The 22121-nt window shown below is 49.2% G+C and overlaps 2 protein-coding genes and 1 long non-coding RNA gene across 11 annotated transcripts in view; 2 read left to right on the forward strand and 1 right to left on the reverse strand.

Annotated features, from left to right (window-relative positions):
• Window positions 1-11512, forward strand: part of LOC116445547 — an 80659-nt gene extending 69147 nt beyond the window's left edge. Inside the window, exons 7-8 of one of the 2 annotated variants that reach the window (XR_004240813.1) lie at window positions 9013-9196; window positions 9597-11512. This is a non-coding gene — a long non-coding RNA (uncharacterized LOC116445547). Of the gene's footprint in view, window positions 1-9012 lie in introns of both variants that reach the window. The other variant, XR_004240811.1, reaches the window with a different exon arrangement.
• Window positions 1030-12839, reverse strand: LOC116445544 (translation initiation factor IF-2-like). Of its 8 annotated transcripts, none has more exons than XR_004240807.1 (5): window positions 12219-12839; window positions 11515-11589; window positions 11056-11103; window positions 9541-9699; window positions 1030-2046 (listed from the first exon to the last, which is right to left on the reverse strand). XR_004240807.1 is itself a non-coding variant. In XM_032112221.1 (4 exons), the coding sequence occupies exons 1-4, from the start codon at window positions 12821-12823 to the stop codon at window positions 1923-1925; spliced, it is 852 nt and encodes a 283-aa protein (XP_031968112.1). In that variant the 5' UTR covers window positions 12824-12839; the 3' UTR covers window positions 1030-1922. The 8 variants fall into 8 exon arrangements, 5 of the variants coding, with proteins under 5 accessions (XP_031968112.1, XP_031968111.1, XP_031968115.1 ...); XR_004240806.1 differs by having other exon boundaries at window positions 9541-9728; XR_004240808.1 differs by lacking the exon at window positions 11515-11589.
• On the forward strand, window positions 12667-19332 carry TALDO1 (transaldolase 1). The gene is made up of 8 exons (XM_032112219.1): window positions 12667-12918; window positions 15031-15154; window positions 15555-15662; window positions 16227-16358; window positions 16791-16966; window positions 17104-17301; window positions 18404-18549; window positions 19069-19332. The coding sequence occupies exons 1-8, from the start codon at window positions 12822-12824 to the stop codon at window positions 19099-19101; spliced, it is 1014 nt and encodes a 337-aa protein (XP_031968110.1). The 5' UTR covers window positions 12667-12821; the 3' UTR covers window positions 19102-19332.
• Window positions 19333-22121: the final 2789 nt, after the last annotated feature.

Genomic DNA, 22121 nt, shown 5'->3' on the forward strand with positions numbered 1-22121 from the left:
CGGGGCTTCGGGTCCGGGTCCCGCCCTTGTCCGCCGGGGGCCCCGCGGCGGGGTTGGGGCTGGGATGGGGACCGCGGTCCCCGCGGGCGGAGGAGTCGCTCCGGGACGGGCGCTGGGGCCGAGCCCGGCGCTGCCGCTCCTGCTCCGCTGCGGCCCCGCCGGGGCTCCGGGCGCGGCCCCGCCACGGCCCCGGAACCCTCCAAACCCCGCCGGTCCCTGCAGCGCCGGAGGAATTTTTTATACATCGCAGGCAGATAATTCTCGTAGAGAAACCCCAAAAATAAAAGATACACGGTCGGGTAGGGGGGGCGGGGGGGGGCAGGCAGTGTTCTGCTTTAAATTAAAACGTATTGGGAAAAAGAAATCTGTGGAAGAGCTCATTTCCTCTCCTGGGCTGGCTTCTGTGTGATCGGCTGTGATTCCAGCTGCTCGCTGTGGGACGCTAAGGAAATGCCAGGTGCTGAGCACTACAGAAGATAATGGGAAATCTCTCTGGATCAGGCAGTGTCCCAGAAGTCTGGCAGTGCTCAGCATTCCTGGCTAGAATTTGGGGAGAGGGTCCCCTTCCATAGTGTCCCCATGGAGCTGACACTTCCCAGCATTCCTGGCTGGAATTTGGGGATCCCAGCACAGCCCCTCCATAGTGTCCCTGTGGACCTGGCACTGCCCACCATCCCTGACCAGGGTTTGGGGCTTCCAGCACAGCCCCCCCAGCACATCCCACTGCTTCCTCAAGTCCCCTTTAACCAGGATCCTTTTTGGGGTGGGGGCACCCAAACCCAGCACAACTGGCTTTAATCCCATTTGGGGGGATCTCCCCTCTCCCCTCCTCACCGAATTCCTGCTGCCAAAACCCAGCCTGAGGCTCAGCTCTCCATCCCCTCAATCTCCCCAAGGAATTGCACTTGGATTTCCCAGTCCAGCAGGGCAGCAATGCTGTTGTCCTCGTGTATCTTAATTGCAGAACTGCCTAAGAAATAATTGAAAGAAATTAAAAGAATGAGGAGAAAATAAAGAAGAGCTGCCAGCTCCAACCAAGGGGTGCTCAAGCCCCTTCTCAATGAGTTGCTTTAATTAACCAATGAAAATGAAGCAATTAAGATCACATCAACATGTTATTATTCTTTTTAATTGAGTTCTAGAGAAATATTGCAGAATATAAAAGAACCTTTTTAACCCCCAAAACTCTTCGAGGAGATCCACGGGGCAGGGCTGCACTGCACCCCCAAACCAAGGAGAACTGGGAGAAAAGACAAACCCAGACTGAGATTCCCAGGAGATTGGCGCAGCTTCTGCCAGCCAGAACAGCCCTTGTTCTGAAAACCCACCTGTGAATCCCAGGAACCTGGGCCATCATCAATGTCCTCAGGGGCCTTTTTATTTAAAGCAGATTTCCAGAGAGTATTAACTACAGAACTACAGAAAATTAAACTGAAATGTAAAGGAACAGCTCCCCCAAGCCAGCAGGCTGCAGCATCCAAAAGAAAATGAACAGAAAGATTATGGATTGGGACCATCAGCAATCCCAGATCCCTCGTGTGGAATAGCACTCTGCTTTGGTTTATAAATCACCACTCCTCTTAGGGGACAAACCCTTCAGCTTTGCTTCCAATTCACCAAGTTCCCAACTGCGGCCACCGAGGTTCTGCTGCACCGTGTCCACGGTGGGATCCAGGAAAACACGCAGGGTATGGTCCTCTGGGAATGTTGCTGAGGAAGCCACTGACCTAATCTGTGCCTGCAGCCCAGAGGGAATCTCTTCCCAACAGCTCTGGCTGTGCTCGGTGTGTCCCGACAGTTCCCACGCTGACACACCACAGCTTCCTCTGCCCGCTGCCTTGGGAAGTATCCCTAAGGTGCCACCAAGAAAGGAGCTTCTTATGGGCACAGAGTCTTGGGCTTCAGGGGAAGAAAAGGAGCTTTCAGTCTTTAGCATCTCCCACTCCGTCAGCATTGATAGCAAACATGGCTTCAGCCTCGGGAAGACATGGAGAGTCATAGATTTTACAGATCCTGGTCTCACCTCGGCCTTTCCACAGGTACAGCCTGACAGGGAGAGGGAAGGAATCAGGTCAGGATGGGCAGCGTGCTCCCAGAAAATCATCCTAATCCATAAGGGATTAAACAGAGCTGTATGAACTGCCTGAGAGGTTCATTTCCCTGCGAACTGAGGGCTCAGGAGGGAAGCACGGGCCAGGATTCTTTCCTTGACTTGGCCATCGTGGCCAAGGCCTGGTACAGCAGGTGGATCTGGCAGTCGCTGTTAAAGCCCTGGCAGAGGCCACCTTGTCCAGGGCGTTGCTGCCAGAGGCCATTCCTACAAAAGCAGGGAAAATAAAGGGATGAACCTGGAGTTAGCCAGGAGCTTTGCCAAAAGACTGGAATAAAAATTCACATCCCCAGCAGAGATAAAAACAGAAAAAATGCAACCTGTGGTGATGAGAAGAGAACGGAATGATTGGAACCATTTTAAATGGATAAGAGGAAACGGCCTCATGTCATACCAGGGGACGCTGAGGCTGGATATTGGGAAGTCTCCTAGTGGAAAGGCTGTCCAGCCCTAGTACAGCTGCCCAGGGCAGTGGTGGAGGCCCCATCCCTGGAGGGATTTAAAGCCGTGTGGATGTGGCACTTGGGGACATGGGACAGTGGTGGCCTCGGCAGCACCAGGGAACGGTTGGGCACCATGATCTCCGAGGGCTCCTCCAACCTGAAGGATTCCATGATTCCAAGGACATTCTGTACATGGCCAGCACAGACACAGCTGTGCCTGCTGCAAACATCATTTCACTTCCTCTCCTTTGCTTGGCTGCCAAATATTCCCTGGCGACAGGGAACACAGCAGCAGTCCTTGCTGCAGGAGAAGCCAGCAGGGTTAGATCAAATTCCCCTCAGAAAGAGCTAACAGGATCCAGCCAGTCCTGTCCCCAGCTGCTTGGGAAGCTCCCAGTCCCTTCCAGTAGCAAAAGAGAGGGAAATCACCTCATGCCAAGGGACAATGACACGAGAGCTGTGGGGAGAGAGCAGCAGGGACAGGAGAGGAATGGCAACACCAGAGGTTTCCAAAGGGAACACCTGCCAAATCAACCTCCACGGCCTGTGGAAAACGTTTTCCAACTGAGTTGTGAGTCCATCTATTCCTGTCTTCCACTCACAGACCTTTCAGCCACAGCCAGGAGCCGCTCTGGACAGAAGTTCCCCTCCATGTCCATGGACGTGGCTTTTCCCTTGCCAAAACCCAGTTCTTGCAGTAAATGAATCCCAAGCACTTGCTCCTCCATTCTGCCACAGTTCACCTCAAATACCACTGGATTTGGAGCCTTTCAGTGGCCAGGGCAGCTGCAGGTGCCACAGGCAAGACCTTGGTGGACATTTCCCCTTGTCAGCAATTTGCCAAGGGGCCCTCAGAACACTTATCCTGTTGTTTTCATTCATGGAACTAGTAGGATTCTCAATCCTGCAAGAGGCAGAAGCAACAATAATCCTGGCCCTTCCTCACTAGGACTTTCAAAATAAGTGAAGGTTTTGTGTGTCTGTTCAAATTAGCTTCAAAGACACTGATATAACAGATAGGGTATTCCACCCCTCCTGAAATTCATTGGGAATTAGAAACTGACACAAAATTAAAAGGAATTATTCCCTACTTTGCATGGAAATAGGTAACAGATCTACACTCCCAGAGCTTCGGGTCCCACCTTGGAATCTCATGAACACCTATGGACACGGACAGTGGCAGCGGGATGTTTGGCTATCCTGGAGACAACTCCCTGCCACCATTAATAACCACCAAGAGAAGATAAAGATCAGCCGAGGGATTATTCCCGTAAGCACTGCCTGCTGTTTAACCACGAGCAGCTCTGCAAGGAAAGGAATCCCAGGTGGTTTCCACCACGGGGCAGAAATACTGACTGACTTCATCAGTCCATCCATAGGTCTTGTTTCCCAACACCAGTCCACCAAAGTGACCTTAAGGATCAGGTGCCAAAGATGCTGCATTGTGCTTTGGCTCTCCATATGTGTAGAGGTGTTGGAATCATGGAATTACAGAATGAATTGGGTGGGAAGGGACCTTAAAGATTATCCAGTTCCAACCCCCTGCCGTGGTCAGTGACACCTTCTGCTATCCCAGGTTGCTCCAAGCTCTGTCCAGCCTGGCCTTGAACACTGCCAGGGATCCAGGAGCAGCCACAGCTTCTCTGGGCACCCTGTGCCAGGGCCTCAGCACCCTCACAGGGAAGAATTTCTCCCCAATATCCCATCTAAACCCACCCTCTGGCAGTGGGAAGCCATTCCTCATTGTCCTGTCACTCCAGGCTCTTCCCCAAATCCCTCTCCAGCTCCTTTGAAGCCCCTTTAGGCACCAGAAAGTGCTTTAAGGGTTCTCCAGAGCCTTCTCTTCTCCAGGCTGAACATTCCCAGCTTTCCCAACCTGTCTGTGTAGTGCTCCAGCTCTTGGAGCACTTCCTGGCCCTTCCTGGCCTCCTCCGAGCTCCCTTGAGGATCTCTCCATCCATCCCAAAGCCACCACAGCTTGCAGAGTCAGAAGCTGCCTACAGGAGGAATCTGTCCTGAGGGAAGGCACACACAGACCTTGCCCTGTTGGAAACACAGGGCCAGGGAAGAGCAGCCCAACCTCCCAGCACTGCTGGAAAACATTTCAGCTGAGGAAGGAGCTTTGTTTCACTGGAGACAGCTTGGCTGTCTAAACCCCTTGGCTTTAGACACAACCAAAGGCAAACCCACTGATTAGAGGCTGAATAAAACAATATATTCCAGTCCTGCCCACCTCTCCCCCAGGGAACCAACAGGGCGCCGGATTCAGACAACTCTTCTTAATGAGATGGAATTCTAGAAAATGGGGAAAAACCCCTCCTCTTTCTTCAGAAGCCTTGGAAAGTCCACTTCCAAATGCAGAACCAGCCAGGCCACCCCTCTGCCTCAGGTTTTTTTCCAAGGGAAAGATGGCTCTTCCACCTTTTAACAGCCCCAACGCTCATTTTCCATCACCAGTTACTCCATGGTACAAAACTTTCATCAAGGCACTTTTAGTTCAGAGGCTCCATCAGCTTCCTTGTTTACATGAGCTCACACCTTGGAAATTGTTACATCTCCAAGTGCCATCAAACTCTTCCCAAATTCCACATGAGTCTTCTGCTGTGATTTGTCACAAAGTTTTCAGCTTCTAATTTTTCAAAATTGGAAGCCCAGACCAGCAAAGCCCTTGACCATCCACTGTTCTGTCACCAGCACTACTCTGGCAAAAAGCCTTCAAGCCAGGCTGTTTTTCCATGGCTTTCTGTTCTAGTCTTTATAAAGATTTATAAGCTTTATTACAAAAGAGTTCAAATCCACAGCAAAATACCTTAAATCCAATTGTATCAGCAAAATAACTTATTTTTCTCATTCACCCCATCACAGGTCCTGGTGGGACCATCAAGTGGTACAGATACAGTGTGGAGAAGGGAAAGAATTAGGATCATTTATCTTCTCCAATTCCAGTTTTCTCGGTGAGGTTGGGAAAAATAAGGAGAATACAGTTTACATGAGAAGATTGGAGTCTGTTTTTAGTCACGGGCAGACAACACAGGCAGGGAAACATTTCCACCTCTCTCAGCACAGGCAAACCATAAATACAGGATGGAATCTTGGAACAGAAATTATCAGGTGCCTTTTACCAAGGTGGCATTTCCCCAGACAGGAGCCAGTGTAAGCACAGCTCACAGGAGAGGAGAGGAAGATCTCCCTTCTCCTGGGACAGGTGTTGTACCTGTTTACCTGCCTTGCACACCCTCAACAGCAAATTTTCCTTATGGATAACATGTCAGAAAAAAAAATTCCAAGTGAATTGTTCATTTGCCAGGATGACAGTCCTGGGACAGACATTTTTCCTGCTGTGCTCATGCTCTTTTCAGAGTAGTCTGAACAAGTTTTCCAGCCAGGAGACCCCATCTTAGCACAGCCACCCCTCAGTACTACAGTTATTTACACCTCGGCTTTTGGCTGCAGAGAAGTGTCCTGAAAGCCCCAGGCTGGACCACAACCTTCAGCACAGCTCCCTTGAGCACAGTTCAGGTGCACACCATCCTCAAACTCCTCCCTCCTATCTCACCTTCTGGAATGCCACAAAAGAAGGAATTCCGACCTAACTGGGCCTTCACCCCCTCCCTGCCTTCAGGGCACTGCTGGGAAAGGGCAGCGCTCCCTTCCTGGCCTGCTGGATTCAGTTTGACTGCTCCAAGCTCTCCGCGGCTGTGCAATTACAACTGGAATGTTCCACAGGGGTGTAACCAGACCAAGAGCTGTCCCAAAGCACGTGAGCTAAAGACAACGCTGCAACCACTGCTGTGGTATCCAACACGAAGTTAGTGGTTTCAACCTTCTTCTGATCCCCCAAACGCAGCTAATGAGGGCAGGAAAATGAATTTAAACATTTAAACTAAGCATAATGGGCTCATTTTTCAATGCCAGGTTTTACAGGTTCACAAAGAACTCAGTTTCCCCAGCACATGGATTTCAAACCACTGGCCAAACCCAGTAGGTCAGAAAGGGAAAAACGGAGTTGCTGGCAGTGCTGGAAGCACTGGTTACCCTGAGTTACACACAGCTTGACCTCAACTGGAGGAGAACCCGAGCCTCTGCTCATACCCACTGTGAATATGGCCTCAGGTATCTGTGCAGGTTACACTTCATAAGCAGAAAGATCCATGGAAAGTGCATTAAAATTGTTCCTACCTGTCCTTTCACAAGGCAAGACGGTTTTTCCATACAGCAAACCTTTTTTGAATTAAAAACATAACACTTCACTCAGCTGGAGAAGAAAAAGATGAGATCTGCTAAATTTCCCCTAAGCCAGGCAACACAAAACAAAACAAAACAAACAAAAAAAACTTTTCAGTTTGGGTCAAAAAGAACCTTTCATTCCACTTTTTCACCATTTTCAACAATCTACCATATTCATTTTGTCTCTCTTCAAACAAAAAGCCAATTCAACTTTGAAAACCGTATATTCTGGTGTCCCAAGCTAACACATAAATGCATTTCTCTTCCCCTGTGCCCAAATACATCTTAGAATAGAATCATCCAAACTCACTTTTCCTGGGAACCTCCAGAATTCTGTCAGTGGCTCAGCGTTGCCTGATGAAAGAAAACCCCACAGATTTCCAGTAGGTTCTGCCTGCTGGGATTTTCAATTCCCCTTCCCCCAATTCCTCCCTGCTCTGGCATCTGGGGCAGTTGTTTCCACTGGGCAGGACAGGGAGGGGTTCACACCTCATTTTTCCCGGGAGCTGCAGTCTGAGCCTTTGGATCCTGCTGTGCCAGCCCCCCCCAGGCCCTACACAGCAGCATTTCCTTCCACCCTTCCAGGAGCTGCCTCACAGCCCCCCTGGGAAGGCCCCATACCAAACCCCACAGCTTTGGTTTGCTTGCTTGTTCCCAAGGGATTTCACTGAAACAAGAGCTGAAAATCTTCCTCAGAAAGAGGAAGAACATTTCAATGTGTCTAAGCAACCCCTCAGATCAATCCCTTTCTCTCCCTTCCTTCTGCCCGTCTCCTGCCACACATGCAGCACTGCCCTGGCTGGTTCCTTCATGTGGTTCCACAGAATTCCCAGCCAAACAGGAAATCTACATCACTCCCTCGCCCTGCACATGCTGTGGGGCTCACAGAGCAGGAGAGAGACCAGGGGCCCTGTTCTCCTCACCCCTTATCCCACCCTCTCCACTCCTGGAAGCAGGAGCCCTTTTGGGATGATGCAATACAAGGACACGAATCTGTTTGTAACACCAAGTTATTCTCCACAGTCCTCAGCAGTTTCATGGGGAAAGCGATACTGGATGAAGAGTCACTGGAGTTTTCACAGAATCCCAGGATGGCCTGGGCTGGAAGGGACCTTCAAGCTCATCTCATCATGAGCGTATTGCTCACTCCCAGTTTGCACTTCCTGCTGCTTCTGTTCCGCTGCGGAGCAAAACCTGGAGCTCTGCGATCAGCAAATTAGCGACAAGAAGTAGCAGTGAGGACTGAGAAGATCTCAATCCCAAATCTCCAGTTGTAGATTCTCACAGAACTGTCCTTCCACATCAGGCAACAGCCAAGGGGTGATGGGAGGAAAACAAATGGCAACACAGGTGCACAGGAAAATGGAAATGTGGTTCTCAGGAACACAGAGTCCATCCCCCCAGCCTCTGCTGCCTCATGGGGGCTGGGATTTCCCCTCTTGCTGTGAAGTCTGCAGGGCAGTTCCCTTATTTCACCAACCCAAAGGGAACTAAATAACTCAAACCCAGGAAGATGACAAACTGAAGCAAAACCCCAACACCAGCCCTCGGGGAACGGGACCCTGTCCCTTGTCACCACTTGACAGCACTGCTGGGAACAAAGACTCTGCCAGATCAGGTTATACCTGGAGCAGGAGCTGGCAGGTGTTGAAGGGTTTTATGTCCTCTGAATGGGGCGAACAGGGTCAGTTAGAAACACGAGAAACAAGATTGGTTCCACTGTAAATTTGTTCACAAAACAGGTGAAAGTGAGGTTCTCTCACCAGTCACGCTGCAAGAAACCATAAAGCAGCTCTTTAGATCCCTCAGCTGGGATTCTGTGATTCCTCCTCTCCTTCATCCTGCAGAAGAACTGCAGAAATCCCAGTTTCTCCCAAAGAGAAGTGAGGTTTCAAAAGCTGAAGGGAGAGTCTTGACTTGGGGGCAAAGGGAGATTCCCCACTCTGCTCCAGGGCCCTCCAGCCTCCAAAACCATGGTGATCTCCCTGTGCACACTTTTACCTGATGGAATTCTGAAGGCCCAAATGTCATCGCTCGCCCTATTGCTCCAACAGAGCACTTAAGCTCATTCCTTAAAACTAAAATACAAAAGTAAGCACTTTCCTGGGCTGTACTTAGAGAGTTAATAAAGATGCTGAGCCACATCCCCCTTTTCCTTACAATTTCCCCACAAACATATTTAATGGGATTTTTGACTGAAGACTTGATTTCATTCCATACTTGTTTCTACAGAATTTATTCACCAAATGGATGAGCTGAACAATGAGCTGCTAAAGAAGATCACAAACAATAAAATTCAGCCTCCCCACAGGAATTTCAAAGTGGAAAAGCCTCAGCAAGTTTTTGTGCCTCTCACCTTTGAATCCAGCACTGAAGAAGTCAAAGCCTGGCTGCAGACCAAGTCATTCAGCAAAGAGTAAGATTTGCTCTATTGCCACCTGAAATGCTCATCCTTCCCCAGAGAGGGAGCAGAGGAGGCTGCTGGCACCATCTCACCTGGGACAAGTCACTTGGATTTACCTACAGAGCCTGTGTCGCAAATTAGATTTCAATCCTATTCAATCCAGGCTCTATAACCAGGATGTTCAGAGCCCAAACTCACTCCCTTTTTCTCTTATATTTTCTTGGAGAAAAATAGTTAACTAACTAAACCCATGGCCTGAAATGCCACTGGAATTGCAGCTGCCACCTTGGCACAGCCCCAGGACCCTGTGATATGGTCCCACTGCAGCTCCCAGCCTCCCACCTCCAAGTCCTCACCTCTGGCACGAGGCCACATGCAGCACAACCATCATCTCCCCACTGTGTCTCCCCAGGACTGTGGAACATCTGGGCGTCCTCACCAGGGCTCAGCTCTTCTCCCTCAACAGAGCAGGTGTGGCACACAGCACAGCAGAGGCCAGCCCCAAGGTTTGGAGCCTGGACCACAGGAATAAGGCTTTAGAACCCTGCAATGGTTTGGGTTTAAGGGAAGGACATTAAAGCTCATCCCGTTCCACCCCCCTGCCATGGGCAGGAATGCCTTTCACAAGCCCAAGTTGTTCCAAATCCTGTCCAACCTGGCCTTGGACACTCCCAGGGATGGGGACTCACAACCTCTCTGGGAAACCTAAGGCAGCCCCATTTCCCTTTCCCCTTTCCATTTCCTCCTCAGTGCAGGTGTCCCCTGCAGCCCATGAGCACAGGCCCGGTGACAACTCCCTGTCCTCCTCTTGTCCCCCTCTGCCCCCTCGTTGGACAAGGCTAGAATGGCAACACACACTCCTTAAGTCTGGCTGCTTCCTTAAATCCATGGACCAGTTAGTGCTGTCTCTGAACAGCTGAAATGAGCTTTCGGTGCCTAGAAACGAGCAGGAGTGAGAAACGAAGGGATTTGAATCTGGAAATAGGTGAGTTCCACCTGCCCACTGCTCCTGACGCAGAGGCTGGGGCTCAGGGCAGCTGTGCAGCCTTTCCCTAGGGCACTGATCCTGCACTGGAATGCTGTGGTGTTGCCAAACCTGGCCTCAAACCAGCAGAAGATAAGCCCTGATCATTTACTCCCAACACAGGCACACCCAGAGCCCTTCCCAGGGGGCTGGTCACTCATCCCTACCTTCACGTTTTCACTGCAAAAAATCAGCTGAAATGATTCCCAAATAGCTGGAACCCCAAAGCACACTGGGAAAGGCAGGTTGAACACAAAATAAATGGCCACAAGAAAAAAAAACAGGGTGTTGCTCTTTACTTCCTGTTTTCCTTCATAAAGTTATGTGCATTTGTATATAACAATCTGTTAATAGGGGTGAGAAAAATGCCTCTCCCTAGAGGCAGAATTAAGTGATTATGCTTCCAAAATTTACTCACAATTTCAAAACTCAAGCAAGCAGTGTAGTTCCTGTCCATAGCAAGTTTGGCACGTTGCATTTCTATCTCTATTTAATTAACAGACCAACCTGATTGCAAAACAGTGAAGCAAACACAGCCCCAGAGGTGCCCACAGCCCAGGGACGGTTGGGTTTTCTCTCTCAGCACATGCTGAGTCTTTGCCCAAATTTGTGCCTGTCCTTGCACATTTCATGGAAAAAGCTTTAAAACAGCATCTGGGGAACTCATGTATAAATCTGAGAACACCAGAGCACCTCGGTTTTGGCTTTATTCTTAAGTGTCTCCAATGGATAATCTGTTTTCTTCATTTGAAACGGGACACTGCTGGCACCAGCAGAATTAGGGTGCAGGCAGGGGAGGATCCTGGGTTTAGTCACAGCCCTGCTGGGATCTGAGAAGGGCACTCACCTTGTCAGGGTGGGATGAAGAAGACAATCCTCCTGAGAAGCCCTGGCTCTGGATTAGGGTGGAGATTGGAGGCAGGATGGCAAGCACAGGAGGTGAAAAAGATTTTAAAATTAAAATAAAAACAAATATTGAGCTAGGAAACACACCACCTTCTATTCCTGGGGTGTAGAGGAAAGCAAATCACAGGGAATTACAGTTATCTGGGATTTTAACAGGAGCGTACATGACAGCTCTGTAAAGCTGGGAGCTACTGGAGCACTTCCTAAAACAAATATCTCAGTAGACCTTATTGCAGAGGTCACTTTTACAAATTTCCATGTGACTGAGCTGTGCACCTGTTCTGTTTGTACTGCCTGCAGACACTGCTATAAAGTACTGTACACTGATGTAACTGAACGAAGGAGACAATGATATAACCATGCACTGTACAAGATTTATTAAAATAGTTGTTATACTTGTAACTCCATCTCCGTCTCTTTCACTGGGTTTTCATAATGGTTTGTCACTGAGAGTCTCAGAAACTCAGCAAAATGTCTGAAACCACACATTTCCTTTTACTTTGGGGGACTGACATTCAACAGGAAGAATGTTATGGCCTGGATAGCTGTGTCTTAAAAACAGGGGGAGGTGAAAATCTGACACATGATAAGAATTAAATTCCAGAAAAGCTGTGAGCTGAACTCCGTTTCTTGTCAGTCTAGTGGAAGGTGTCCCTACCCGTGGCATGGGATGGAACTGGATGGTCTTTCAAGTCCCTTCCAACCCAGACCAGTCTGGGAATCTGTGATTCCATGACTCAAAAGGGAGGCTCTCCTATTCCTTGGCAAAGAAACCAGAGACACCCTGTTTCCTACACAGTCACAGAATTCAAGCAGGACTTAAACTCAATGCTTCTTTGCATTATCCTTTCTTGGGCTGGGCAAAGCATGAGAAGGTTGTACAAAAGCCCATTCTTGCCTATCAGGAAGGGGAACTTCTGTGGCAGCTGTCCCAAGTGGAGCAATACAGAAAGAGGAAACAGCATAACCCCGTAACTCAGCCTGTTACACGGATTCTCCGACAATTCCAGAGCCATCCTCTGTTTCAGAAGCACAACCACAGTTACGAGATCACCTCTACAGCCTAAATAAAGTTTAGGCGAACCAAGAGCCCAAAACACCTGCCTTTCTGTGTCGGGGGCTCTCTCAGCGGCTGGAGCTGTACCGCACAAGGCATTTCGAACCTTGCCACGACGGCAGGGCAGGGAGCACAGAGCGCTGGGCAGGGAGCACAGAGCGCTAAGCTCCGGCAGCGGGGCGGCTCCGAGCCTCCCCCTCAGGGCCTGCCCGCCGCCATCTTGCGGCGCCGGCGGCGCCCGGGCCCCGCGTAGCCATGAGGGACGGGTGGCTCGGGGGCGGGGCGGGCAACGTGCCGGGGTTCTGGGGACAGGAGGTTCCGAGGCCGGAAGATGCCGGGGCCGGAAGATGCCGGGTCGGGGAGACCCCAGGACACGCTCCGCTGGGGACAATGGCGGCGTCAAGGTCGCCAAGGCGACCCCCCGTCCCGACCCAGCCAATCGGAACCGCCCTCCCGCCCGCTGCCCCGCCTCGGCTCCTCCCGGCCGCGTCCGTCTCGTGCCCGCGCTCCTGATTGGCCGCTGCCGCCCAGCCGGGCTGGGATTGGCGACGGGCGGCAGGAGCGCGCGGGCCGCGGGTGCGCGCGCAGGCCGGTCCCCTCCGGGCACGTACCGTCCCTTATAGGTGCGCGAGTCCCCCGCAGCCGCGGACATGTCGGTGTCCCCCGTGAAGCGGCAGAAGATGGAGTCGGCGCTGGACCAGCTCAAGCACCACACCACGGTGGTGGCCGACACCGGGGATTTCAACGGTGAGAGGCGGCGCGAGGGGATCCTGTCACCGCATCTTCTCCTTAGCCCCCTCTCCCGCCCCCCTTAAGGGAGAGTGGGCGCGCCCGGCCGAAGGGGCGCGCGCTGGGGGGAGCGAACCACCCTGCGGCCGGAGGGAGGGCGGGAGGGACGGCGCTCGGCGGCGGCGCCTTGGTCTCCATCCCAGGGCAGATCCCGCCCCGCCAGGACATTTTCCAAACCCTCCCGTGATTTTCTCTCAGTTTGCCTTCGAGTGTGCCGTGACCACCGCATTCAGCTGTGCGTGCTGTCAGGAAGAAGTGCCAGACTCAAGCCAGGCTCTGCTGCTAATGAATTCGGGATTTCTTTCAGTGACCTGTCTAGATCTGGGACTTGTTTGGGGTTTTTTCCAAACTCAAGGCAAGGCAACCCGGTCCAGTGGAGGGTGTCGCTGCCCATGGCAGGGAGCGGAACTGAACAATCTTTAAGGTTGCTTCCAACCCAATCATTCCAGGATTCTGTAAAAATAATGTCAGAGTGCTTTTATTTTCATTTTCTCCTGAGAATAAGCCAGCACACTCCTTTCCGAGAAAGGGAGGTGGCCTTCGATTAGAAAGCCACTTGTTCCCAAGCTGTCACTGCCTGGCCCGGCACAGACACGGAGCCTGCTCGGTCTGTCAGAGCCAAGAATTCCCTCCCTGGGTGTCTCTGGGTTGTATAGACCAGTCCTTGAATCCTGTCCTGTTCTCGCCCAGGCCTGCAGTAATCCCTCCACTGCTTGCCTAATCCTGTTGGTGTAACAATAAACAATCCTAAATGGCCACTGTCAAATGTCTTAAGAGTAGTAAACTTAAGGTGAAGAGAGCACAGGGGTGGCAACAGCTCAGACACAGGAAAAAAACACAGCCCCAGGATGGCCGAGGGGGTGTGTGTGTGCAGGCAGCAGTAAGGACTGTAGAATATCCCACAGGGATCATCGAGTCCAGCTTCTGGCCCTGCACAGGACATCCCCAAGTTGTTCTCTGGGCTGCTCCTATCACCTGGGGGTCATTCTTAAGAGTCCAGACAAGGCAAGAGCCTTACCTGGCAGGTTAAACCCTGGTGGAGGTGAAGGTGGTTGTTGCTGCTGGTGGTTCCCAGTGGTGTCGGTAGATCAAGGTGTCGGTATAGAACCGAGTTTCATTGATGTGCTGCTCTGCTTTAAGCAGTACCCGTGTGAACTGAAGTTCTGAAGGACCTGTTTGTATGAAGTGGACCTCTCTCCTGGATCCTGATCATTGCCTGGGAGGGATCTATGGAAAAACAATGCTTATTTTCAGTACAGTTGCACTCTCTCACTTGGGGTTTCATCCCTGTGCAGAAAATGCTGAGGAGAAGGGGCTGGTAATATGTATTTTGTTATTTTTTTGACATTTTAACTGCATTGTTGAAACTGCTGAGGGGCCTGCAGAGGCTCTGCACTGTTTGCCCAGTCGGGCCCTGGTGCCAGGCTGTGATTACAGCTGGATAATATGTGTCACAGCCTGCTGGAGCAAATGCCTGGCATCACCTGAAACAGGCGTAGTCCAGGGCTTAGGGTAAGACCAAGACTCAAGTGTCCTCCTGGTGGGACCAGGAAATTACAAAAGCAGATACTGAGAAACTGCATCTGTTTGGAAAAGGTTTAAAAAGCAGTAAGAAAAGGTGCTGGAGCCTCACAGGTGAATTCACCTGTCCTGGTCCCATCAGTTGGACACAAACAAAAGCCCGAATTTCTGACTGCTTGAGGGGAAGGTCCCTAAAGATAGGGACTTCAAGGTTCTTTATTCCCCTCTGTGATTCCTGGAGCTCAGTTATGCTGGTTGGGGATGAAGTTTGGAAATTAGTACTACTTCTCTTCATCCATCATTTCTACAGGTTTATACTTTTGGGCAATTTCTGTAGTTTATAAACTTTAAAGTTTGCTGTATCTTGTGACAGCAGCCCAGTTGTTCTGTACTGTGGCACAAACCAGCCTTCAGGCAGTGTTTAAACACCACTCAGCGCTGTTGTGCTCCGTCAGTAACAAGTGTTTACATTCTCACCTGGTTGAGCAAAATGCTTCTGATTTCTCAGGCTGGCTGGCTGTTTCCAACAGGTTGGTTTTCTTTCCTTAGCCATCGATGAGTACAAGCCCCTGGATGCCACCACAAATCCCTCCCTGATCCTCACTGCGGCTCAGATGCCAGCATACCAGAATCTTGTGGATGATGCTGTTGCCTACGGGAAGAAGCTTGGTGGGTAAGTAAAGAGGGTTTTAATCTCAGCAGACCTATATTTAAAATGCCTTAATTATATACAAGCAACATACTGGGGTTTCCCCCTCATGTACTTGTGGGTTTGTCTCCTGCCCCAAAAGGCCTCAACACTTCAAGAAAAATTCCTTACGCCTATTCCAGATGTGCTTTTAAGAAGTGCATCCCCATTTCCCAGCTCACACCTGGCCCTCCTTGCTCAGGAAAACAGCATTGCAGGAAAGAGTGTCCAAAGGCTAATCCTGCTGGCAGGACAGAAGTGGCTCATTTGAACTCTGGAATTTAATGTTAAATGGTCTGTGAAATCTGATCTTCAAATCCACGGCGAAGTGTAAACTCACTTTTTTTTTACCCCCATAAATGCTTTTGCTCTTTGTGGTTTTCAGGTCAGAAGAGGAGCAGATCAAAAATGCTTCTGACAAGCTTTTTGTATTATTTGGAGCTGAAATCCTGAAGAGGATACCTGGCCGTGTGTCCACAGAAGTAGATGCAAGGTTGGCTCTTTTCCCTCTGGGTTACCCTGGATAAATTTGTACATACAAAAAGAGACCTGATGTGAGCTGGAGAAAGATTACTTGCCTAGAAGACCAGCAGGATTTATATTGTTAATATTTAGGAGTGTGGATTTCCCTTAGCTTGACTAGAACTCTGTAACAAAAACAAGCAGCACTGACCTTGGGTTTTCATAATCTTCCTGCTGCTTCTTAAGCAAGGGAAACCTCACACTTCCAGTCATAGTTTCGCTCGTTCTCTTCTATGTGATAATAGCTGTTCAATTTAGCAAGGGATCTGTTTGAACAGTTTATTTCAAGACTTGCACAGGACTTGGTGTTAAATTGCTCAGTGCCAATTTTTGTTAATGCTCAGCTTCTGAATTTATTATAAGAAACTTCCTTCTCAAAGGGCTGACCATCCAGGAGGGATCTGAGAACACAAACCTGCTGTTGGCATGTAAATGCTGATAAAACAGTACAGTGTTTCCCATGGGGCCCCCGGGGAGAGAATTAAAAAAAAAACCAAACCAATCAGTTTTAAACAGTGCTGCTCTTGCCTCAAAGGTTGTCCTTTGATAAGGAAGGAATGATTCAAAGGGCCAGGCGCCTCATCGACCTCTACAAGGAAGTAGGAGTTGGTAAAGATCGGATTCTCATCAAGCTCTCTTCAACGTGGGAAGGAATCCAGGCTGGCAGGTAAGGCTGCGTGTGCCTGGCATGCTGATTCATGGCATGCTCCTGCCTGTCCACAGCCACTGACATTGCATTCTGTACTTGAATATAAACAGCAGTGCTGAAAGCACAGCATGAGGAAGTCTGTCATGAGCACGGAAGGTGCTCTCCCACAGCTTGCTGTTGAAATAGGGAAAGTTTCTTCATACAAGGGCCAGGCCACAGTTTCCTGAAATACCCTGCTAAGCTGGCTGCATTTGGCTGGAGGAACAGCATTAATAAAGCAGTTTGGCAGCACAAAACATTTGCTGTTAGCTGACAACTTTAAAGCTTACCAAGTATGCCCCCTTCCTAAATTAACTTAAGGAGTTCAGTAGTTTGAACGTAGCAGCTCATTCCTGAATATGAATTCTGTAGGTGAGCAAAGTGCTGTTCTAAGCCAGCCTGTGTCTGCAGGGTTCTGGAGGCCGAGTATGGGATTCACTGCAACATGACCTTGCTGTTCTCCTTTGCTCAGGCTGTTGCCTGTGCTGAAGCTGGAGTTACTCTGATTTCCCCGTTTGTGGGACGGATCCTGGACTGGTATGTTGCAAATGGAGACAAGAAAACCTATGAGCCTTCAGAGGATCCAGGTGAGCAACACTGCTGAGAAAAACAACAGCTGCTCATTCAAACAGTTTACTTGTAAAAGCCCTCTTATGGCAAAATGCCGGGTTTGAGCATGTTCTAAATAATCACTTACAGTAAAGTTGCTGGTTTCTGCTTGTAGGAGTGAAGAGTGTCACCAAGATCTATAACTACTACAAAAAGTTTGGCTACAAAACCATCGTGATGGGTGCATCGTTTCGCAACACGGGCCAGATCAAAGCGCTCACGGGCTGTGACTATCTCACCATTTCACCCAAGCTCCTGGCAGAGCTCAGCAAAGAGCACGTCAAGTTAACTCCCACACTCAGCGTCAAAGAGGGTGAGTCCACTCCTGGGGGTTTATTCAGTCTTCCCTTCTTCTGCAGTGCTGAGTCTGGGGTTCTGGTCAGTGCTGTGGTGCTTGCTGCCATCCTGCTTTAGGGATAAATCCAGTTTCCTAGAGGAAATACTATAGCCTCATTACAGTATCGCTGCTACAATTGCTGACACACTGAGCACTAACTGGATTACAATGGGTTTGGAGTGTGTGTCCATACTCTGCACCTCTCCCCGTGGGACAGGGAGAGAAGAGGAAAGTTAATGTGCACATGCTCAGGATGAAATTTCACTGAACAGTAGCAAAGATGCCAAACTTGGTTTCATCTTAATCTCTAGACATGCCAAGAGGTGTTTTCCCTCCAGAAATTAGAAACAAATCATACAGAAGACCGAGTGATTTGATCTGGTGACACTGTGCCACAATGGCTTGGAATCCTTGTTCCCATTGCACTTCAAGGCCAGGTTGGATGGGGCTTGGAGCAATCTGGGATAGTGGAAGGTGTCCCTGCTCATGGCTGGGCAGTGGAACTGAATGGAGTGTAAGGCTCCTTTCCACCCAAGTCATTCCAGGATTCTGTGATAGTGTCCCTTTCCTGCAGCCTCATTAAAATGCTGGTTTACATCTCAGAAAGCAGCTCTGTGCCATGGGTTGCTGCCCACAGGCTGCTGCTGGCCTGGGAGCCTGCTATCAAATGAGCTTTTGTTAGTTCTTGCCAAATGATCAAAGCCCTGATTGTTCAGAATATTTGCTTAGAATGTCTCACTGCTGCAGGGTGGTTGCACAATTCCTTAGAATAGGCCTGGAAGTGCTGTGCCATTCAGCAGCAGGTACAAGATATTGACACACACAAACACTGTGCATTAAGATAAACTGATTTATTAGGCTACCTTTTCCTTTTTCCTCTTTGTTCTCCTCCAGCCAGATCAGGAGCACTTTCAATCTCACATCCCAGATTGTGCTCCTGAAGCAAGTCATACTGAAAGTATTTAAAATTTTTCCAACACCTAGAAATGGTTAGAACTCAAGACAATTTTAGGAAGTCTAAATTTTATAAGAGTCTGATCACCTGGTTTTTGTTTCTTTTTCTACTTCTCCTGCACAGCTCAGGCATGCAATCTTGAGAAGATCCACCTGGATGAGAAGGCATTCCGCTGGCACCACAACGAAGACCAAATGGCTGTGGAAAAGCTGTCTGATGGGATCAGGAGATTTGCTGCAGATGCAGTTAAGCTGGAGAGGATGTTAAAGGTAGATGTTGTATCACGCTCCTTCCATGTACTGCAGCCAGCCTGGTGTGGCTAAGGATTGAACGAGTCTGGTCAGGTTTTTGGACAGGTTATGTGGGACAAGCCACCTAAATTCAGTGAACTTGGTAAGCTTCACTGCATGCCAAGAAAGAATTCCTGCCATGGGTGGGCCACACCTGCAGTTTGAGGCCCCAGGATTGGCAGCTCATCAGGATAACTGTCAAAGTGAGAACTCCCTTAAATCTGATTCTGAGCTGTCAGCAGCAGTACAGGACACAAATAATCTGCAGGTAGTGAGCTGGAAATAAATCATGTTTGTACTTGGAGGCACTAAGAAAGAGCAGGTATGCTGTCAAAGTCTTCTGTCAGATTGTGGAGAGGCTTTCATGTGGGATTCATCAAACCGTGTTTTTTGGGGTAGAAACATTCAGTGTACCTGATCTAGGCACTTGGTGACTGGCAACTCCTTGCAGCATTCCCAAACTCTTACTCAGCCATGCTTTTTCTATTCTTTTTCTAGGAGCGAATGTTCAGCACTGAAAATGGAAAGTAAAAAAAGACAAAGCAATAATCAGCATTTCCCTGAGTGCTCCAGGCTGAGGTAGATCACCTGAGGTTCAGTGGATGTACAAATGTCTTACCTGTAAAAGTATCCTGCTGTGTGTGGATAGATTTCTGTATCATGCTTTTTTTTTTTTATCAATTTGCAAAGGGACAAATGGAGTTTCAAATTTTTGTGGCACTTTTGTCAATACATGCAAATTAAAACCGATTTGCCCTGTAACATGGTCAATTCACTGCTGCAGGAGACACCTGATAGGATTTAAGTTCTTTGTATTAAATTCCTAATTAAGCTTACAGTCCCAATACATTTAAGAAAACAGTTTTTAATTTCAGGTTGTTTTAAAGAGCAAATACAGTTTTCACAAGCCCCTCTTGGTACAAAACCCACAAGTACTCCTGTGAGACACATATATATGTCAAAATATATATACATATATGTGTGTATGTATCTTACTAGTTTATATAGACCCAGTTCTATGAAGAGTAGACAAGAAAAAGTGATAGGACAAGAAGGAAACAGCCTCAAGTTGTGCCAGGGAAGGTTTAGATTGGATATTAGGGAACATTTATTCACTGAAAGGGGCTGTCCAACCTGGCACAGCTGCCCAGGGCAGTGGCTGAGTCCCCATCCCTGGAGGGATATAAAAGCCATGTGGATGTGGCACCTGAGGACATGAGATAGTGGTGGCCTTGGCAGTGCTGGGGGAATGGCTGGACTTCATGGTCTCAGCAGTCCTTTCCAACCTCAGTGATTCATTCCTTGATTTTAAGAGATCCCTGCTTGTATGTGGACACAATTTGCTGTTTCCTGACAAAGTTGCCTGAACTTAAAGAAAAGGGAGAAAAGGCAGCAGTGCAGCTCCAGCACTGATAGACACGTGCTCTGTCCAGACCAAGGGAGCCACTGATCCCTCACGCCAGTGTGACACAGCAGCTCTGCTGTCAGCACATCCAGAACAACCTGGGAGCTGCTGTTCCAGCCAAAGGGACAGCCAGCTACAATCAAACACAGACAGCTGGTGCTGCACTCCCAGCCTGCCCTGGGAATCCTGCCAGTCTACCAGAGGGAGGTGAAGTCTCCAGGGGCCTCATCCAGACCCTCTGTCCTACAGGTGTTGGTGAGGGGGGAAGCAGAGCAGGCAGAAAGCAGGCTGCCCAAAGGGAGGTGACCTTTTATCCTCAAAGTCAAGCCAGCACTAAAACCTTGACCCTGCCCCTCCCTACAGCCATCAGACCCTCCACTGCACATCCCTTCTTAATTTAACCTATTTGGCATTTTTCACTCTTACTAAACTGAGTATTCCTACAGAGATCTCTAGAATGGTTTGGGTTGGAAGGGGACCTTGAAGACCATCCCCTTCCACTCCCCTGGCATGGGCAGGGACACCTGCCCCTAGAGCAGGTTGCTGTGCTGTAACACCACACACTGCACCCACCAGGTCAGGGTGGGAATTCGGGCACACAGAATGTGGGGACTTGCTGCTGTCAAACTGGCTGGTCAGAGGCTTGGAGCCTTTGGAATAAATGCCCCTTTTTCCCCGAGTGAGGCAAGAACCTTCACACGCGTGGAATCTGTCCCCTCACATAGCTGAGACACAGCTGGGTCAGTAACACTGGAGCTTAAATGAAACTCTGAAGCGTTTCAGAAGGTGCTCAAGAGAGAAAAAAATACTGCTGTGAAAGGGGTAAGAGGCAGGAAAAGGTGCCTGAGTAACAGTTAAGTTACAATAATAAATTATGCCTTCTCCACTTACCTACAGACACCTCTCAAGAGCTGAGGGGGCTGCAGGCAAACAAGTTATGCTTAAAATGTTTGGTCACAGGGTCCCTTACCTGCTGTGGTGGCAGCTGTGTTTCCTCCTAAGCACTGGGGTTCCTTCTCTGCAGCACAGCTGGATGTTGTGAGGTGCCTGACAACCGTGGCTAAGCCACAAAGTCCACATCCTTCCTGAAATGGTGAAAAAAAAAAACAAGCACCACATAAACCTTCAGCCTGTACAGCTCCTTAGTCAGTCACACAAAGTCCATTTACTCCTAGCTCTTCCTCAACTTCCCCTCTCTTCAGCAGATGGAGAGCTCTCTCCCAGGGCCCTTGTCTGTGCCCCGCTTACAAACTCCTTCTGGGATTTCCCAGATCTCCATACCTCCTCAGATTAAGAAATCAGGAGATATCTCTTGCCTCCCAGCAAGGTCTGTAGCTCTTACAGGCACAAGGACAGGACTGAGGAATTAGGGGCAGATGTAAAGTGTATGTGTGGAGAAATCCCAAAGAATACATACATAAACTTTAAAGCATCGATTTAAAAATGACAGCACCTTTCCCAACGTTTCCTTGCGGTGGCTTCTCTCTGATTCCAACATCCAGCAAACACACAAAGCTTGGAGTGGGGTTGGAAGTTTTTCCTTCCTCCTCCAGCCATGCCTTGCATCCCATCACACGCTGTGCTAAGGGAGACATGCTGCTGCTCCCAGCACCTCCTCCATTCTTGAAACAGGAGGTACAGGAGAGCAGAGCTGTTGGAAGAACAGACACACTGAGTGCATCCATTTATATTCATCCTCCCAACATGGAATTTAATTTGAGTCCTTAGATTCACTGGTTATGTCTATCCAATACAGCCATCAGAGGCCAGTACAGATGCCACCAACCATTCCCTTTGAAATTTTAAAGTAAATAAGGACCAGAGAGCCACTTCCATCTCTTCTGGCCCTTGTCTGAATGCACACAAGATGAATAAAGCAGCAGGTTCCATTTTTAAAAACAATTTTAAGGTTTATTTTACAAGATTATACTCTGGAAGCTCCAAGAAAAGAATCTTCTTAATTAAATATTAAATACACTGATGGAATGCTAGTATGACCAACAACCATCAGCTGCAGACAGGGCCAGAGTTCAAACATCTTGTCAGGATCCCCAAAAACATGAAAATTGAGATCATGCCCACAGGCAGGTCTTGGGGCTCTGTTTTCCAGAGTTAAGCAGTTTCCCAACTGCTGCACCAGCACCCC

The sequence above is a fragment of the Corvus moneduloides genome, chromosome 6 (assembly GCF_009650955.1).
Source record: "Corvus moneduloides isolate bCorMon1 chromosome 6, bCorMon1.pri, whole genome shotgun sequence".
NCBI classification, from domain to species: domain Eukaryota; kingdom Metazoa; phylum Chordata; class Aves; order Passeriformes; family Corvidae; genus Corvus; species Corvus moneduloides.

What these genes read in the sequence shown, in the direction of transcription:
- TALDO1 (XM_032112219.1), top strand. Translation starts at nt 12,822, where the DNA reads ATGTCGGTGTCCCCCGTGAAGCGGCAGAAGATGGAGTCGGCGCTGGAC. An exon ending in TGAGCCTTCAGAGGATCCAG is followed by an intron (nt 16,967 to 17,103) that starts GTGAGCAACACT and finishes TTCTGCTTGTAG; the next exon opens with GAGTGAAGAGTGTCACCAAG. An exon ending in AGCTGGAGAGGATGTTAAAG is followed by an intron (nt 18,550 to 19,068) that starts GTAGATGTTGTA and finishes TTCTTTTTCTAG; the next exon opens with GAGCGAATGTTCAGCACTGA.
- LOC116445544 (XM_032112220.1), bottom strand. Translation starts at nt 12,823, where the DNA reads ATGTCCGCGGCTGCGGGGGACTCGCGCACCTATAAGGGACGGTACGTG. An exon ending in AGAGCCCCCGACACAGAAAG is followed by an intron (nt 11,590 to 12,218) that starts GCAGGTGTTTTG and finishes GTGTGGTTTCAG; the next exon opens with ACATTTTGCTGAGTTTCTGA. An exon ending in CTTCATCCCACCCTGACAAG is followed by an intron (nt 2,318 to 11,055) that starts GTGAGTGCCCTT and finishes CTGCTTTTGTAG; the next exon opens with GAATGGCCTCTGGCAGCAAC.